This window comes from Doryrhamphus excisus, chromosome 1, assembly GCF_030265055.1.
Source record: "Doryrhamphus excisus isolate RoL2022-K1 chromosome 1, RoL_Dexc_1.0, whole genome shotgun sequence".
NCBI classification, from domain to species: Eukaryota; Metazoa; Chordata; class Actinopteri; order Syngnathiformes; family Syngnathidae; genus Doryrhamphus; species Doryrhamphus excisus.
Genome location: NC_080466.1, coordinates 37,226,111 through 37,246,510, shown reverse-complemented (window position 1 = coordinate 37,246,510; position 20,400 = coordinate 37,226,111). Strand labels below are relative to the sequence as shown.

Below are 20,400 nucleotides of genomic sequence, written 5' to 3'. Positions count from 1 at the left end.
GAGGAAACTGAAGTACCCGGAGAAAACCCACGCATGCACAGGGAGAACATGCAAACTCCACACAGAGATGGCCGAGAGTGGAATTGAACTCGGGTCTCCTAGCTGTGAGGCCTGCACGCTAACCACTCATCCGCTGTGCAGTGGTTCCGGAATAGAAAGTTAATTTACACAAATAAATACAGTCATGACTGTACAAATAAACACACAAATACAACAGTCTTTATTTTTATTTTCATGTTTGTCAGAGGAATTTTTCTTATTATGTGAGCCCACGCCAGAATCCCAAAATGATGTATCATTTTTATGGAGCAGGAAGTAGCCTGCTAACAATCTTTATTTACAGTCAATCATACCCATTCCATTTTGAAATGCATTTATTAGTATATTGTACTACCCCATACACTAAACAGGCAGCATTAAAACCCATTAAACAAATTCCATGTGTTGTATAGGTTGATGAAGATGTTGAGTGCAGCAGTGTGTTCCAATAAAAGAAACCATCATGATGGATTAAGCATCTACACACCATAATCAGACAAATGATGTTTATTGACTTAACACGTGCAGTCCTGGGCAGCATTCCAGGAGTGAAACTAAGAGCTTTCTGACTTCCAGCTTTGAGTCATGATGTAACTGGCTGATGTGATGCTCATGTTGTTCATTAAGTACCACTCAATGCTGCGCTCACGTCTTGCTGCAGGATACATGCAAGCACTCGGTCCATTAATTGCGATTCATTAGTTCCGCTTCTCGATTTGTGTTGCTTTTAACAATGTGTGTTTTGTTTTACTACTGTCATAACAGTTGTGTTTGTTTGACGTACTGTACATGTTGACCTGGCTGCGTGTTCGATATATGGACACAATTATTGGGACGGCTCTGCTGTTACACCTATGCAATTTGGTGTAGTGTTTTGATGAAGAATTAACTTATTGGGGCGGCACGGCGGTCGAGTGGTTAGCGCGCAGACTTCACAGCTAGGAGACCAGGGTTCAATTCCACCCGGTGTGGAGTTTGCATGTTCTCCCCGTGCATGCGTGGGTTTTCTCCGGGTACTCCGGTTTCCTCCCACATTCCAAAAACATGCTAGGTTAATTGGCGACTCCAAATTGTCCATAGGTATGAATGTGAGTGTGAATGGTTGTTTGTCTATATGTGCCCTGTGATTGGCTGGCGACCAGTCCAGGGTGTACCCCGCCTCTCGCCCAAAGACAGCTGGGATAGGCTCCAGCAGCCCCCGCGACCCTCGTGAGGAAAAAGCGGTAGTGACGAATGAATGAATGAACTTATTGGTCAAACCCAACCCCTGATTGATCCGTAAATTGAGATGTGTCCCAATACTGGGTCATCATAGACAGCTGGAATATCATATCAGTGGGAGGTATGTATAGAAGATGACACCAATCTCCATGAAGCCTCTTCAGGCTTTATGTAACACCCTCAGTAAGAAGTTCTGCCTTCTGCCACACAGATCGCTGGTATTTATGAGTGACAATGACACACACACACACACACACACACTCAAGCTCAAGTCCCTCGTTTACACCAATACACTGAGATGAAATGACTAGATATATTTAGAAACCACCGACAACACCACCTCGTCCTCTGTTCATTACAGCCATCTTTGAGATATAGCACATACTTTTATGATACAGCACCTTTCAAAAAAATTCCATTCCTATTATTGCTTTTCCAATGCTTCCCCAGACCCATTGCTACATTTAGCTCCTCCTGCTGCAGTCAGGATGTCAGCAAGTACTTCTGCTCATTCAGAGGTCTGTTTTCTTCTTCACTGGGACCCAGCACCATGACTTGGTCCTGGCTGGAAGAAGGAACCTTGCAGGCTCGATAAATGACAATACACAGAAGGAGCAGGAGGACAGCAGCGAATGTGTTACACACAATGGCCACCATTGCTGCTGTGGAAAGTGTTGATAGACTCTCTTCAGATTCCATGATGGCACTTTAAGGTCCACTGTCTCCTCAAACTTTATGAAAGATTCATTTTGTCTTTAGCTTTCATGTAGAGTACATTATAAGTAAAAAAAAAATGTTCTTCAGATACACCGCAAAAGTGATCAATTAGATAACTGTTGGGATCATCCACTTCTCATCAGATGAGCGTTAGAACCCCTCCTTGCATGATTGACACCATGGAGGCTCAATCAAATTTGCCATTGCCTGAAAGAGAGCAACAAATGAAGTGAATAGACTGGAGAATAGAATGGACTTTTAGATCATACACAAAATGAGGAGAGATAGTAAATGAAGCAAGAAGCTCATCATCATCATCATCACCTGGCAGTCGCAGTGCGAACACTGCAAATGTGTTAAATTAAAATGTGTTTAATTAGCTTTGAAAACTCCAGATGTGATGTCATTGTAGGTCATCATTGACTGTACGATCATACGACTGCATTTTTGGGGGGGGGGGAATTTGCCAATCTACAGTCATTTTTCCCTGTTCTGTGTGTTCAGCATGAGGGAGCTTGCGATGGGATTCACCTGTTTCGATTATCCAGCCAAAAAGAGTCAACAAAGTCCCATTTACATAATACGACCTGAATATTAACTAAGCTACAGCGACATTGTTATTGTCGGAGCTAATACTGAAGAAGTTCTTATCTTGCATAGTGGAACAGTGTCTTGCTCACAGCGGCACTCACAACAGGCCACTACCTAGAGCAGAGGTGGGCACACTATGGCCCGGGGGCCACATTCGGCCCGCCAAGTGTTTGAATACGGCCCGCTCGTTCTTTGGTAATGGTTTTATTTCATTTGAACATGCATCAGATTACAATTGAATGCATCACATAATCGGTTCCCAGTTCCACATGTCCAAAAGGAGTAGGAAGAAGCAAAGCTTATTAAATCCTACCCCTCCATCTGGTACTTTTACAATCAGTAACTGTTACATTTGTTCACTTCCTGCTTTCCTAATATAGTTACAGATGATGGCCATTTTTTTCAACCGTACCTTACATTAATATACTGTGTCAATATTATTTAAACATATTAATATTGCACCTCATCTCAAACAGACTGCATTCCCCAATTGTCATTTATCTGAATGAATGCACCTCACTTCATTAAAGGTCCCTTTTACATTATTTAAAACAACAATGCTAATGCTACATAATAACCACAGTCCATTAGCATTAAAGCTACAGGCACAAACAACAGCATATGTTCCCAGTAGGGCTGACTAAGAGCACTTTCTAACTCCTTAACGTCCAGCATGGAGGCTAGATTTTTGCCGACACACATTGAATACTATTGTGGGACCTCTGAGACTAATTGAAAATGGTTAAAAAAAAAAAAAAACATAAGCGGGACTCATGCTGATGAAAAACAAACAAAACAGAATCCAATTATATTTACAGTATATCTTATATATTATATCCTTCATATCACCAGCTTGCCATGGGTAACGATCAGATCAGACAAGTGAAGTTACATTTTATTTCTAAATATAGCAACAACAGCTGAGTAAATATCTCTGAGCACCAACCCTACATAACTGGGGGCCAAGTGTGTGCTTATAAATATTATTATGGTCTGCTGGGAGGTGATACTTAAATTTGGCTTGCCTTAAATTGGATTGACATTCAGACAGCTTTGAAATAAACAAAATAAATTTTCTTTTATGACATGATGACAGTACGCATATGGATTTTTCAAATCAGTTAGTAGTACATGCTGATTGTAGCTAAATAACCAGTCATGATGAAACATTTAAGAAACAAATACATTACAAAAGTACAACAAATATTAATAGACGTCCAATGAACTGTATACTAAATATGTTTTCTGTTTGACTCCAATCATTATGACATTATTCTTGCTCATCAGACAATAACATACATCAAAATTTCATATGGGAGGCACTTGCAGTACCCCGACATCCCAAAGTGCTTGTCACTGCTGTCCTTCCAGAAAGAAAAAAAGCCAACAGTACTGTGTAGCAGGAAGTCAAATGCATTCAAGATATGTTTATGTTCTTAAGTTGAGTGAATGAATTTGACAGCCAAGTCGGAGGATTATTTACCCAAACTCACCAGGAGGTGATTAAACTTTTACAACAAAGTATCGGAACTTTTCCTAGAGAAGGAAAAGCTGCATGTACTTCATATAAAAATGCAATATATTGGACTAAGGAGTATTGAAAATAATTTGAAGAAGTTATTTTTTAATCAAAAAGGAATAATTCTCTTCTTTTTCCTATTATCTTAATGAGAAACCTCCAAAAGAAAAAGAGTCAGTGTGTATACTGCATAATGAAATATGTAATGTTTATAGCATTCTGTCAATTCTATTCCAATGTAGTCCATTAATGACACACCAAAAAGGCCCAATACCCAAGTGCATGGTTCTGTCATCAGACAACTTGAATGCATAAATGCATAACTGTAAATGTGTTAGTTAATACTCTGCCTTAAATGTACGTACGATAGTTGCTTACTTACCCAGCAGGCTCTGCTTTCTGATTAAACAATCCATCTTGGCTATGTTTCATTTTCCCACTGTTGACATAGATCTTGCAAGCGCTCGCTTCACTTGTCTTCCGGGCTCTTTCCACTTTTGTCTTTCTCCCTCCCTCCATTCCTCTCCATCTGTCCGTCGGCCCTTCACACACAATCAAAGATGAGGCAGCACTGTGTGAGGAGGAGCTCTCTACTAGAAGAGAAAAGAGGGCAGAGAGAGAGAAAGAGAGAGAGAGAGAGAGAGAGAGAGAGAGAGAAAAAAAATGGGAGATAGAGCAAGGGCTGAGTTAGACTTAGTGGGTGTCAGCAGTGATATCAAGCGCAAAGGAGAGGGGAACAGTTTGGAGGCAATTACATCAGGATCCTGCTGCAGCACAGGGGTGGGTGCGGGGTGCGGGGTGCAGGGTTGGGGGTGTTATGGTGAACCAGCACATTGCAGTGCAGAGGGCTCACAAAAAAACTTCAGCACAGACATGAAATGCAATTAAAAGTTTTTGTTCTATATTTAGCCTTGTACAAACACAATACCCAAAAAGAATCCTTATGTTGGAACTTCAAGTGTTACTTCAACACAGGAAGTATTATTGTTATTGTAAGTATTGTATTGTTATTAAAAGTAAATTTATCTGACTGCGCGACTGCCACCTGAGACATACCATCCCTAATCCCTGCTCTCATTTCCTGTTTCACATCACTTTCTGGGACTGATGAATGGTTTCACAAAACACTGATAGAAATCGCCTGGAAAAGGGCATGCACTCTCCAGCATAGCCAATCATAAATATCATTTATGATATTGCAGGTGGGCAACTGCCACTGATGTGGAAATTACATTAGCTATAGAAGCAGCTGTTGCAGCAGGGCCGGTCCTACCCAATGTGGCGCCCAAAGCAATCAGCCATCAGCCAAATAACATATATGCCCAGATACGCAGTAGGCCCACCCTCCCCTCCATCTCTCTCTGGCAGTGTCCAGTCATCTTCTGCAGCACACTGTCTGGATAAAAGTTTATTGCCTAGTGATAATCTTTATTTGTAAAAAAAAAAAAAAGTAAATTATCTTCTAAGTCTTGGGTTAAATGCAAGTAATTGATAAAGCAGTTGCTATTCCATTTATTCGCCAGAAGAGTGTGCTACTCACAAAGCACTGAGTCAAATTAATGTGTTTTATAGAATAAACACAACATAATCTGTTATTCACTGTTGAATTGTGCTAATTTAAAGGGTTTTAATGTGTTTTTGTGTCTTTCCTACGAGGTTATGCTTTTTTCCCACAGCTTTTACAGCACCATATGCAAAGTATATGCAAATTAGATAGCGTCATTTAGCGACTTCTAGGACAGCCAATCCGTACTTCTCTTACTGAAACGTCGGTGACAGCGACTGCTGCGTTGCCTGTGAGTTTGGAAAAGTTGCTACTTTGTATGGTCCATGTTTAGTAAAACGTTATGGCAAGTTAGTCAACTAATGGACGCTGGCGCTCAACATCGCGAGGAAGACTCATCTAGTTATCATATTTTACCGGAGGATAATGCTGAATTTACCATATGAACAGTGTGCTTGTGCTGAAGGTTACAACCATCCCATCAGCCGGCATCCCAATGAGAGAGGACACTGTAAGTGTACGTTTTATTAAGCTCTCATTTTGTCCATGAAACAATTAGCACTAGTGCTACATGCTAACTTTACGAGAATGACGTAGTGTTCCACTATTGGCTGGATTTGTCTTGCACCCAGCAACGTTATTATCTGCTAAAGTAAACAGTAGTGTTCAGGAAGGATACTCTGGTAATGTTTAAAAATGACCAAAATGTTGTACACGTTATCATGAATGTACTTTTACTACATGGTCACGTCGTGTATATAAAACAATAACACGTATGAGGTGTTTGGAAGTGTTTTTAATAGACAAGGTGAATCCCATGACCTATATCGTTAGCTGTCTCATGCTAGCAGGTTTTTTTTCCTATTTAGAACGCACAGCAACAACAAGATTGTGTGTTCAGGTTTCTTTTAAGGTGAAGTCCAAAGTCATGTAGCCCTTTTTCAGAGCTTATTTCAGAGCAGAAAGTCATGATGTAATAGAAAAGAAAGTAGTTGCATGTTGATAATTGCTAATCGCAGCTAACCCCGCAGCTAACCACCCCCCACCCCTCAACATTGTTTACTTTTTCAGTGTGGCCCATCCTAATACTTTCAGGATGCTGAGTACCACTGCCCTCTACTGGTACGTATGATAACTCATACCATGAAATCTTTTCCCCAAATTATCACCGTGATCCATATTTACAGCTCATACACAAAGCCAGTCAAAATACAATCACCACTGATTGTACATTTAAATACCTGTAAATATTCATGAATGTTTGTGTTTCAGTAACATGTTTATATGCCGGTATCAAATACAGAATATTTGGACTAGATTAAGATTGTTTTGTCATATTTTGAGCAGTGGCATACACAGTCTACAGTATCACTAAAAATCATATTTCATGCAGTTGTATACATCCTGTATATGTTTTTTAAAAGGCCATTTCAACACTATCTTGAAAGATAAAATCACTATTTTCATATAGAAGTTCTACCTTTGTGTGTCTCATGTAAATGAATGGATTAGAGGACAAAATAATATTGTCAATATTGGAAAAAAATAATAAAATACTTGATTGTTCTTTGAAACCATGGTGGTTTTTTTTAAACTTTGCTTTCCCCGAGGTCCCTCAGCAAACTGAGTAGTTTCTCCATCTTGGCTACTTCTGCTTCAGGACCTTCGACCAAATCCCGACCCTTCTTCCCCTGCGAACACAAACGCACAAATACAACAGAATTGATCCAACCGACATCGAGCTAGTACCCAGTATGTCATGTAGCAAGTACTTTAATGTAACACTCAAGCAACAAATCCCCTCTTGATGAAGAGTCCCATTACCTTTGGTTTCTTGCGGAGGTTAGGGGACAGTTTGAGGCTGATAACGGAGCCTCGATCATCACCCACTATGACAACAGGATGGATGGGATTAAACTCAATGTGTGTTAGCTTGGTCTTCTTTTTGGACACCACTGGCTGCTGGCAGATAGCTTGATACTTGTTGATGGCCAGGTCAAAAACATGGACCTGAAAAAGAGGATCACAGCGCTACAATGCCTGACAAACAATACAGTATATGTATTTTTATGGATTTATGTAAGCATATCCAAAGTAATTGGGTGTGTGTATGTGTGCAATGTGTAGGTTTGCTGGCTGCCCACATGCAGTAAATGATCCCACTACAGCCCACTCGTTCTACACATGAGATGACTGTGCCAGATGCACAAAAAGTATGTATTTGTCACAGGCTATCCTGTGATAGGACTGATAATACACCACTAGTCGTCACTACAGTAAACTATGCAGGCACGGCATCAAGTTAAATAACTTTTATCTGGAATCACCAGCTTCTACTGGGGCAGGAAGCTGTTAAAAAAACCTTTGTTTTCCCACATTTGATGAAGGGTAATGAAGTTTCAGACAAGCAATATGACTGGTAAGCAGGCAACTGTCATCTACAGCCATGAAAATGTCTGATAAAAACAAAGAAATTGTTTCAATACAGTAACAACTAGAACAGTCAAACTGCTGATAGTTTAAAGTAGGGAGTTCTCAACTGTTCTCATTCTGGAACCAGCATTTGTGACCCAATTGTGTAGAGGTGAAAAACTGAATGTTGTATTTGTATATCGTATACCAAAATGGGTCTGCAACACACAAGTTTAGAAACACTGGTTCAAAGTGGCTTACCAATCCATCTGTGGTCACAGCAGCAAAGACAGTGGAGGAGTATGGCGCCCAGGCCACATCACCAACTGATGCATTGAGCTCAAAGGTGAACATGGGAGCTCTGTAACAAAGTCATATTTATACATACATTGTGGTTCAAGTCATATCTCATATCTCTTTATTAAACTGCACGAGTGGTTTTATTCTTTTATCCTTACTTGTAATCATGGTCCCAGATCTTGACTGTCCAGTCTGAACTGCAAGAGATGAAAACCTTCGAATGGTAGGGATTCCACTTTACTGTATCCACTGCCATATTGTGGGCATCATAGGTCTCTAGGTATTGGCTTGAGTAATTCTTGGAGCACTAAGGAATGAGAGTCTTCGTTTAGAACAAAGGTGATGGTGAACAAGGCCGTTTAAAGACTGTGTACTCAGCTCATCATCAATGACAAAGTCGAAACAAACTTTTCACTTATTTGATATTTCCTATTTGTGCATTGTCTAATGGTTCTGTTTTTAGTGCCGTGGCAAGGCTGGCTGAGTAAAAGTCAAAAGCAGATGATCGTATAGCAGATTTATAGCTTATGGGGACAGCTGTGGTATTTCAAGCCACTGACACATGGACATAGACAGCCAAATATTTGATGGTGAAATGAATCCTTCCAACATACCTTGTGTATTTTACCCTCCTCAGTGCCAACAAGGAAGAGAGTGTCGATCTGTCTGTGGAAGTCACAGGATGTACCACTAGCTGTGTAAACATCAGGTTCAAGGCATTTCGGTGAGCAATTCACAATTACAGAAACTGGACTGACTGACTTTTTGGTGAGAAATGGTTATAAATGACAGTGGACCCCCGCATATTTGTGACCCTGCAAATATGCTGATTTTACATTGAAACATTTTTTTCATTTGCGACTGCTTTTTATCTCGAAACTTATATATTTTTGCTGAAAACCCACTAGGAAATAAAAATTCACAGAAATTGAAATAATAAAGCATGTTGCATTGAGCACAGGAAATGCTTTAAGTAAATGCTCTTTTATTTGCTAAGATCAGCCTGACAACCACTCATACACACAGCACAAAAAAAAACAGGGTCATCAAGTCACACCACTATCTCACTCACCAAACACAAGGCATGCTGGGAAGCACACATGCACACTTTCTCAACACCTTGTACTTCATGTTAGTGGTGCCACATCCAAAGGAAAGGAGCACCAGAATGATGTAGCATATCATATATACGGCTAACGCTTGGAGTGGTTGGATTTGAAAGGGAAGGCGCAAGCCTAGACGCAGCAGCATACCCTAGGCTTTATTAGAGTGTCAAAAATATTTGTGTATGTGTTTTTTTTAGCATTTGCAAGTGGTCTCAGAATGTAAACTCTGCTAATAGCGAGGATCAACTGTATAGATATAGAGTCTCACCGGTAATGAGCTCCTCAATACCGTCTAGACCATCAGATACTCTATCAGTCAGTATTAGCCTGAGAGCATCTGTGAAGACTAGCTCATTCTGCAATAATACACATACATTGTAATGCAGTTACATACAGTATAAGTACGTGGACATATAAATATACACACTTTTCCTGCACATGTACTGTAATAACAGAAATGTTGCTAATGTACCATATATATATCACATCATTTGTAGGAACAAACCTTCATGATTGTCCAAGACACGACTCGGCCATCACAGGACACGGAATAGAAATTGAGGCTGTTGTCATTCTGCCATCGTACCTTCATGAAAAACAAGAGAGGCCTATTACTCCGATCAGTCTATGGAAACTTGAACTGGTATGCTAGGAGTACACTGGGCCAGCACCAGTTTGCGCCAAAGATTATATGATTGGTGCAACTTGGCTCGCGCAATTACATTCCATTGGATTCCAATAGGCAAATTGTGACTTTTTTTGTGACATTTGGTTCCATTTGCATCAAGTAATTGGTGCGACAGAGATTTTAAAACATTTTGAAATATTCTTGCTGTCAAACTCAATTTTTGCTGCCATTACGGGCCACCATGAGCCAGTTGGGAGGCAGTTTGAGCCACTGGATGCCACTAGGCAGCTTATTGGCGACACTAATTGCAAAATTGCATTGGCGTGAACCGGCACCAACTGGCTCCAGCCTAGTGGACTTCTATCATCATGCTAAGAGTCCACTGGGCCGGTGCCAGTTGGTGCATGAACTGTGCATGAACTGGCACCAACTGGCGCCGGCCTAGTGGACTTCTAGCATCATGCTAAGAGTCCACTGAGCCGGAGCCAGTTGGTGCCAGTTCACGCCAATTGCAATTTGACTTATTTTGTGTAATATGTTTACATTTGACATCTTCTTACTCTGTGTTATGCTACTGCATCATGAGACTTTTCGATCCTCTTGAGAACTGACAACAAAGCAGACTTTGACTTTTGTTTGCAGTTGTCAAAAGTGATGGATGGATGAATGAAGAATGACTGGAGTCTCTTGTCCCTCCTCCCTTACCTGCCACACAGGGTCACTGTGCTTGCCCGAGTTAACAGTACTCTTGTACTCAGGGTCCAGTCCATTCTTCTTCAAGTTGTACACACACACACAGCCGTCATAGAAGCCTACAGCCACCAAGTAGGAATGTTGTTTATGGATATCCAGGCACAGGACGCCAGAACTTGTAGGGAAGATGTACTCAGGGAAGGTAGAGTTCTTCAATGTGTAGAAGAGAAGCATCCCACGGCCTTGTTTGCTGAAGTCATCTGTCAGGGGAAACATATGTTTTTCTAGTATAGAAATCCCTCCTTTATTCTGGTCAGTTGGTTCCATGATAAGCATAGAAAACCTGTTTACTATCTTCTAAATACAGTTTTTCACATTATTACAGCCGTCTTAGACATGATCTAGAACACCTATAGTCACCTTTACATGTGTATTGACTGGTATAATAGACATTCAGTCATTCATTCATTCATTTTCTACCACTTTTCCGCGGGGGTGCTGGCGCCTATCCCAGCTGTCTTTGGGCGAGAGGCGGGGTACACCCTGGACTGGTCGGCAGCCAATAGTATTCATTAATAAATCACCCAATTTCCTGATTGAATACAGTCTATATTAGTTTTTTTTTAATGCATACTGAAGAAAATTCAATGTATTTTTTATATAATTTTGCTCCAGTAACCAATGACTAGCTATAATAATTCATATTATGTCTACTATACAAATAAATAAGATATTTGAGACCTAAATAAGACTTGTCATCGTGTGTGTCACTATAAATGTTCCCTACGGCAGCTGAGGGGTGGGCTGGAAGTGATGTTGGGGGTTCACAGTTTAGTTATAGCTAGCCATTGGTTACTGGAGCAAAAATATGTAAAAAAAATAATTTATTTTCTTCAGTATGCATTTTTTTAACTAATATAGACTGTATTCAAACGAGAAATTGTGTGATTTATTAATGAATACTGGGCTGCATGGCGGTTTTCCCCGTGCATGCGTGGGTTTTCTCCGGGTACTCCGGTTTCCTCCCACATTCCAAAAACATGCTAGGTTAATTAGCGACTCCAAATTGTCCATAGGTATGAATGTGAGTGTGGATGGTTGTTTGTCTATATGTGCCCTGTGATTGGCTGGCCACCAGTCCAGGGTGTACCCCGCCTCTTGCCCCCAAGACAGCTGGGATAGGCTCCAGCACCCCCGTGACCCTCATGAGGAAAAGCGGTAGAAAATGAATGAATGAATGATTAATGAATACTATTGGCTGGCGACCAGTCCAGTGTGTACCCCACCTCTCGCCCGAAGACAGCTGGGATAGGCTCCAGCACCCCCATGACTCTCGTGAGGATAAGCGGTAGAAAATGAATTAATTCATGATTATTTTTTTTTTTCAAAAACCATGATGGAGTGAAACTGCAAAATTCAAAATGCAAATGGGCAACTGTATATCAAGTCTGATGATTATTTAACCTACGTATTCACTAAAGACTTACATGATCCCAATCCCACGCCGAAAAAGTCTGGGTAGATATGATTCCTGTGACATAAGGTACATTAATTAATAATAATAATAATAATACATTTTATTTGTATAGAAAATACTCAAAGACACTTTACAGAAGAATGAAGTTGAATATAAGCAAGTAAACAGAGTAAAAGATACATTAAAATACAACATTCATTTGTTAATACACAGTTAAAACATGAGGAAAAAGCGGGGCGGGGCACAGCAATCAGGTATAAAAAGTTAGACATTAAAAACAGATTTAAACAGGTGGGTTTTTAGTTGTTTTAATAATTGGTAATTGATAATTGCTAATCTTCCACTTTTAGACTTGACTAGAATGGAGTTGCTTGGTGTGTTGTGAGAAACCTTACCAGCAGAGGGACGTGACAGACATAATTCTGGCTTTGTCATACTGGAATTTCCACAAGGGGAGAAGAGTGCCCTCCTGCTCTCTGAATTCATCTGCTGCGTCCTCGAAGTATCTAAAATCTGAAACGATATCAATGCAGAATAAAGTTATCAGCAGATGACTTAGAACTCACGTGATTAACACATTAAATACCTTGTGCTATTTCATTAAACGTATTCTGGTTGACCATTCGCTCAAACAGCTTGGCTGCTTTGGCTACTTGGGTGATGTCATCTCTCTAAATATATATAAAACATAAAACGCAGATATTTACACAATACAAATATTTCTCACGTATTGCTTTTAGGTACAATATTCAGTGAGTTACCGGTGTCTCGATGAGCAGAATCTTCTTTTTGGTTTTCTCATCATCTTTGTTTGATTTCTGTTTCTCTTTTTTCATCTCCTGTTGCTGCAGTTCATCCATATATGCATCATATATTGCCCACTGAAAAGACATAATCACTAACGTTTGTGTGGACATTTTTATAAGCAAGGGAAAGAACGGACGTGCGATAAAGATATCTTTACGAGTCAGAGAATTCACTACCTGAGTAGCAGTGGCGAAGTAGTTGCAGCGGGGGGGAGGTATAGTCTGGCAGCTTCTACCCTGTAAGTAATTGTGCGGTATATATGATGTTTTATCAGCATTGATGTTATTAAAACCTCATATAAACTTTAATATTTCTGTCACAATGTGGAAAAAATGAATGTCAATGACACTTTCCGTTCATACCTGCAGTGCATTATTAAGTGATTGAGAGGCTCTTTCGATGAAGTTGAATTGGTTTGTAGATTTTGGCTCTTGTGTGTCTGCTTTGGAAGCGACGCTGTCTGCTCTGTCATCCTCTCCAGCATCCTCCTCCCCGGAAGTATCCTATATGGAAATGCAACAGAGCAATCAATATTAGAGGTGAATTTAGAAATGTAGCTACTTCCGGGCCGTCTCTCCCTACACGCAGAACATGTACTGTGCGTTTACCCGGATGACCCGGGAAATGGGATGACGCAACAAAATGCGAAGGATGACCCAACCCGACCGTGCTTCTCGAGTAGGATTCTTCATTTTCATAGTTGGAACATAGAGCAAAAACCTGTTTACAACCTAAATACGGTAGAGCCCTCTAGACATTAAATAACACCCCTATAATAATCTTTCCACTCATATTACCGAATATACGTAGCACAGATAATCAAAGAAAACAAGCCATGTAAGATTTGTGTTGCAATAAATGTGCGCCAGACGCGTGGACAGGAAGTGAGGGGGTCGAGTGGTTAGCGCGCAGACCTCACAGCTAGGAGACCAGGGTTCAATCCCACCCTCGGCCATCTCTGTGTGGAGTTTGCATGTTCTACCCGTGCATGCGTGGGTTTTCTCCGGGTACTCCGGTTTCCAAAAACATGCTAGGTTAATTAGCGACTCCAAATTGTCCATAGGTATGAATATGAGTGTGAATGGTTGTTTGTCTGTATGTGCCCTGTGATTGGCTGGCCACCAGTCCAGGGTGTACCCCGCCTCTCGCCTGAAGACAGCTGGGATAGGCTCCAGCACCCCCACGACACTTGTGAGGAAAAAGTGGTTGAAAATGAATGAATGAATTATCATAGACAGCTGGGATAGGCTCGTGCATGTCCGCAACCATCGTGTGGACAAGCGGGAGAAAATGAATGAATAAATTATCATAAACAGCTGGGATAGGCTCAGTTGGGATAGGGACAATTGTGTTAAAATTAAATTAAAGTTAATTAAATTAAAATGAAAGTTAATTAAAATTAAATTAAAATGAAAGTTAATTAAAATTAAATTTAAATGAAAGTTAATTAAAATTAAATTTAAATTAAAGTTAATTAAAATTAAATTTAAATTAAAGTTTAATTAAATTAAATTAAAGTTTTTTTCCATCTTACCTCATCAAGTTCTGCTGCAGGTTCAACTGTTGTGGAAGAAGAAGCACCAAATCATTAAAATAAATACATACAATAAAAATCGTTCTTTAATATAATTTAATGCATTCATGATGTTGTTTCAATACTGCCACTCTGTTCCTGACATGGCATATGTTGATAGTGGCACAAAGTAAGAACTACATCAGGATGCTACCTGTGTGGTACAAAAACTAGTTGAAATAATGGAGGCACTGGCAAAAACATGACAAAAGAAGCTTAAAGGTTCCACTCACCATCTTCCAGGATGTCTTCACTGGCCACACTACTGGCGTCATCATCATGTTCCAGACAGCCTTCCAACACAAAGTGGACAGCCATGTGCTCCACAGCGTTGGTCAGCTTGTAAGCACCATCCTGGAAAGACAGGAGGAGAAAATAATCAGATGAATCAGGGATTAAAATACATGTAGTTTTCTTATGCTAATGTAGTTTTCTTACGCCAAAGTTATAGTAGGCAAGATTATCAGGAGCATGTGGATTTGATGTGGTCAGGATCCTTGTGATTTCGTCTTTCAGTTCCTAATGTAGAAAGAAGCACACAGTTAATGGCAGACTGGTTTGACGGGACAAAATGGTGATTTGTGTCAATCACTTACTGCATCAGTAAGATCAAGTTGATCGGGAGGCTTAATGAGTTTCCCAGGATCGTCATCATCCTGCAAAAAGAAATTAATATCATCACCTTGTAACTCATTTATCACTTCAATTATTACTGAAATAATAATAATAATAGCACACAATATATCCAGAATTACAGAATTTTGCATTGCATTCATTTTCACGTACCTTTTTCTTGTTACTTTTGTGAGACTTGCCAAGCGGTGTCTTTTAACATTATAGAGCACACCGTGAAAACACACAATCAAACAAACACGGTGAGATTTTTGCACAGTTAATGTCTTGCGTCATCTTGTTTTCCAAAAAAAAAAACCCAAAAAACGCATTTATTACAAACAGAAAAATGAATAAACTTTGCTTTAGTTCCGATTTTCTACAAGAAAAGCTCTGATAAAACATTCCACTGTTCTCAAATATCTTACTTTTTATTTTTCTACACAAAATAAGATGAAAAATAAATAAACAAATCAAGAATAAAGAAAATCAATCAATCAGTAATAAATAAATATAATAATAATAATAAAACAGCAAATAATAAAAACTGAAGAAACCACATATAGTTGGTGGGTAGACAAATTATTTTTTCAGATTAAAATGAACAAAGCATTATTAGAGCCCTGTAGACATGACAAAACACGACTATAGTCACATTTATATTTTTTTTATTTACAACATATTGCGCAACTGCAGGGTCTTGAGACACAATGCTAACTTGCAAACTAGAGAGCTAGCGACCTAAACGTTAAGTTATTTCCTTTAAACTTAAATAGCCAAAAACTTACCACTTCCACATGGATAGGGAGGATAACTATTAAGAGTTATTTAACCTTTAACATGAACATTAATCAAACGTAATATTTTTTTCTGGGTACATGATACCATACAGCATCCATATCAAACTTGCGTGGGCCGCACTAACATTAAACTTTCATATCAAGGCGGGGGGGCTCAAACGAGTGTCATGCGGGCCACATTTGGCCCGCGGGCCGCGTGTTTGAGACCCCTGATTTATAGAAAGTCACACATCGTAATATCAGCAAAAGTATTCAGTAAATATGAATCCGTTGATTAAGAGCAATGTGAGCAAGAGGGGTTGCCATGGTAACCACACCCAAGAACGTCCACAAGTGATCAGCTATCAGTCACAAAGCCAAAAGGAAATTACAGATTAGTATCACATTTAGTCTTTGTACTCAGTGAAACATCACTAGTGATATTTTATAAATATATATCAACATATATTATAAATATGTTCCATATATATATATATATATTTGCATTGTTTCAATGCATGTACCACAAGCCAGATATTCACTTACTTGATCTTTGCTCATCTTCCATGAAGTCTGTGTTTATCCACAGGTCATAAGATAAGAATTGACTTCAGAATATAAACCAACCCCCGCATCTCACTGGAATTACATCATAAGGTAGCAATGAAGGTGCAGCTTTTTTACACACGACATCATGTGACATCAAAGGAATTTTGTGGGTTAAAGACAAAATTTTGCCACACTCTTATGCAAATCAACATCTGAAATATTGTGGTGACATTAGCTTTGATTTTCCATAGACCGAGCTGGACATGTACACATGGACTAAACATCAATAGTTTTAATTAATTTAATTTAATTTCTCCAAGCTGCAACTTTAGAGAATAAAATTAGGTCAATTTAATTAATACTAACAAAATGTACATCAACAGTCCGGAAGGGAACTTTCATTTTATTTATAACGTGGCAGCAAAACAGAGCAATTGAGCACAAACAGATTAGCATGCCTAGACCTTCTCATTCCCGCCTTTTTTAACCCTTAAAATCATCTCCGATTTTGAGAATAATGTCGAGAATTTACGAGAAAAAAAACATAACTTTATGTGATAGGCACACAGACACCCGTAATAAAGACGTTTTTATTTTGTGGCCTGGCTTGCATTTATTCCACAATTATTATTTTTTTACATAATTAAGTGGTTGAGCGGTTAGTATGCAGGCCACACAGCTAGGAGACCTGAGTTCGATTCCACCCTCTGGCATCTCTGTGTGGTCTCAGGTACTCCGGTTTCCTCCCCCATTCCAAAAACATGCTAGGTTAATTATCGACTCCAAATTGTCCATAGGTATGAATGTGAGTGTGAATGGTTGTTTGTCTATATGTGCCCTGTGATTGGCTGGCGACCAGTCCAGGGTGTACCCCACCTCTCACCTGAAGACAGCTGGGATAGGCTCCAGCACCCCTTGCGACCCTCGTGAGGACAAGTGGTAGAAAATGAATGAATAATTTGGTTTGGTTACAACAAAACAAAAGGCATTGAGCTGTGAGGTTATAAAAGTTATTAAAAAAAAGCAAAAGCTTTTGAAAAAGGCGGTTATTCAAGAACACTTGCATCTACATGATGTAATGTATCATGTAGAAAGCATTGTTTCTACAATGAGAGGATGATTACCATCATTATTCAGTCAAGCTGCCACTGACAAGGCGTGGGAAGCAACAAATAGGCCATGAAAAATCATTATGCGGTCCATGAGGACACAAGACTTCACTAAATCACCAGAAAAATAGATGAGCGCACCAGTGTTGGTAACCGTAATAACTGTAATTTGGTCAATTTTTTTTCCCTGCACGACACGTAAACAAACTCAAAAACAGACCACAGAACATGAATAAAGAGCTTGAAATGAGTAAAGTGACATTGTACAATCTACATTGATTTTTCAATGTTAGATCACTGAATCATCGTCAGACTTGTCTTGAATTATTATTAGTCAAAACATCATTTATTAGTACATCGTATATATATATATATATGTTTCTCCAGATTAAACATTTTCAACTATGAACAAAAATATAAGCATCAGGCATTCACAAGATGTTATATGTAGTGTAACGTCTGTGTGCCTTTAAGAGGCGGGGCCGAGGAAGTGTCTCTGTGATGTCAGCTAGTGGCTGCTGTGAGTTGTGGCTGACAGCAGCTCCTGTGTGAAAGTTCCCTGCATATGTGTTGCTGTTGTATTCTACACTGGCCACTAGGTGTCAGGAATGTTACATTGATGAGATGATAGCCACAAAGTAAGCTATTAATTCTTATTTATAGATAAGACTTTTTCTTTATTTCTGTTATTATGTCAACTATGTTGGGTAATACAATTGTAAAGGTCACTGTATGAGCGTTATTTTATGCCTAGTGAAATATTTACCATAATTACCTATTCCATATTTAAAAAGTCTTAAAGGGGACCCATTGTGATAATTTTCCGGCCCTTTTTATCAAGTGGTGGGCTCCAATAGAGCAGCTACACACAATAACTCACAGAGAAAACTTTTTAGATTTTTCAGAATCTGCACATATTCCAGCTGTATTTTGATTTGTGTGATTCTGACAAAACGGTCTGCTTTAATATATTCCACCCACGACCTGCCTCCGCTGTGATTGGTCACACACTCAAAGTGCTTCCTAACTATTGTATGGTCATATCACCTCGTACTTCGGTACGTGACAAAAAATTAAAAAAAATAAAAACTTAAACTATATTAGGAAAGCAGGAAGTGAACAAATGTAACAGTTACTGATTGTAAAAGTACCAGATGGAGGGGTAGGATTTAATAAGCTTTGCTTCTTCCTACTCCTTTTGGACATGTGGAACTGGGAACTGATTGTGTGATGCATTCAATTGTAATCTGATGAATGTTCAAGTGAAATAAAACCATTACCATTACCAACTATTAGGATGTGTGTCCCTCTGTGACATCACAAAGGGGCTGTTTTCCACGCCTTTGGAAACCAAGCATTTTGAGCCATCCCAAACTTCTTTCAGGGCTCACTTTTCAACACGAGAATACAACATTCTCACTATATTTATAGGTAAGAAAAGTGGAAAAAGCATTATAGGTCCCCTTTAAACTATGCTATAACTACAATAATATTCCATGTATAAATAAGGAACCCTACTTCATGGAAATTCAGGTATTGTTTTCAATTAACCGTGATAAACGAGGGACCAAAATTTGGACTAATTGCCTCTGAGCCCCTGAAGCTGTCAAGGTGCCTTTTGAGCACCAGCTCTGTTTTGTCTTCCTGTCCATGTGTGTTTACGTCATATGTCCTAGTGAATGTTATTGCACATGTGTTAACTGTTTTGCATAAATAATGTATACATTTATTGTGTCACATTTTGCAAATTATCATTTCATGACACCAAAATACTGAAATTTACATATACTTAACCTTCACTTTCCTGAGCGTAAGCGTGAATGTTAAATAGTTTCTTCCATACGCAGCACATACCCACAACCTTTGAATAACAATCCAGCTTGGCTGTGTTTCAGTCGCCACTGTGTTGTAGATTGTAGATTCACGTGCTCGCTTCACTTGTCTTTTAGGCTCCTTCCACTTTTGTCTTTCTCCCTCCCTCCCTCCCTCTCTCTCCATCTGCTCGCTGGCCCTTTCCACACAATCAAAGATGAGGCAGCACTGTTTGAGGTAGAGATCTGATAGCAGAGAATGAGAGATAGAAGGCGGTTTTGTTCATGTCAGAATTGATGATGTTTTATTTGTTTATCAAAGCTTGAACACTGTTGATTTTAAAATATACCCAACAATTGTTATTTAGAGTAGTTGTGGTCATTTTCCTGTGTAATGAGTTCTATATGGTATACGATCCAATGAAAATCCAGTGTTGCCACTTTATGATGATTAACATAATTTGATTGTTTGTGTTATATATTGTTATAAATGTATTACAAAACAACCAATGAACTCATCCTTAACTCATTCAGTCCCAGTCATTTTTCAAAAGACAACCCCTTCAGTACCAGCCACCAAGTTCTATGGCTATATAAACATGGAACCTTTCAGGAAAACAATGTTTCTACCTTTTTCTGTTCTTTAGTAATCAGCAGTAGACTATAGATAAGTTTCAGGAAAATATCATTTGATCCGATCAGGGTTTTATGCTGCCCACGCCAAGTGAAATCGGCCAATACTGATTATTTTCATAGCTTATTTCAAGCCAAACAAAGCCAATATGTAGGTTTTATCAGAACATGAACAAAATGTTGGTATCCACAACTCACGTTTTGTATTTCACAATGCATTTCTTTCTAGTCTTCTCACATTATTAACTGAAAACCTGAATGAAAAGCAGGTTTATACACCTCTGCTGGGTCCCTCCAGCCGCATCCGCTGCCTTCTGAAG

The 20,400-nt window shown here is 39.2% G+C and overlaps 1 protein-coding gene and 1 long non-coding RNA gene across 3 annotated transcripts; one reads left to right on the top strand and one right to left on the bottom strand.

Annotated features, from left to right (window-relative positions):
- The first annotated feature begins 5,946 nt into the window (after positions 1-5,946).
- Positions 5,947-8,306, top strand: LOC131109033 (uncharacterized). Of its 2 annotated transcripts, none has more exons than XR_009120625.1 (3): positions 5,947-6,102; positions 6,663-6,713; positions 7,202-8,306. It is a non-coding gene; the product is annotated as an uncharacterized LOC131109033 (long non-coding RNA). The 2 variants fall into 2 exon arrangements; XR_009120633.1 differs by having other exon boundaries at positions 6,086-6,108.
- Positions 6,656-17,801, bottom strand: LOC131108652 (dynein axonemal intermediate chain 1-like). Its single transcript, XM_058059881.1, has 21 exons — positions 17,411-17,801; positions 16,525-16,617; positions 15,374-15,412; positions 15,184-15,243; positions 15,026-15,106; positions 14,821-14,941; positions 14,549-14,574; positions 13,377-13,517; positions 13,191-13,250; positions 12,969-13,088; positions 12,794-12,878; positions 12,603-12,720; positions 12,218-12,261; positions 10,743-10,990; positions 9,915-9,995; positions 9,678-9,765; positions 8,918-8,997; positions 8,462-8,610; positions 8,265-8,364; positions 7,416-7,601; positions 6,656-7,282 (listed from the first exon to the last, which is right to left on the bottom strand). The coding sequence occupies exons 2-21, from the start codon at positions 16,537-16,539 to the stop codon at positions 7,181-7,183; spliced, it is 1,944 nt and encodes a 647-aa protein (XP_057915864.1). The 5' UTR covers positions 16,540-16,617; positions 17,411-17,801; the 3' UTR covers positions 6,656-7,180.
- Positions 17,802-20,400: the final 2,599 nt, after the last annotated feature.

Excerpts from the sequence above, each read along its gene's own strand:
- LOC131108652 (XM_058059881.1), bottom strand. Across the intron at positions 14,575-14,820 it reads TGAAGACATCCTGGAAGATG|TTGAACCTGCAGCAGAACTT; the intron begins GTGAGTGGAACC and ends CTTCCACAACAG. Across the intron at positions 12,721-12,793 it reads GTTTAATGAAATAGCACAAG|ATTTTAGATACTTCGAGGAC; the intron begins GTATTTAATGTG and ends ATATCGTTTCAG.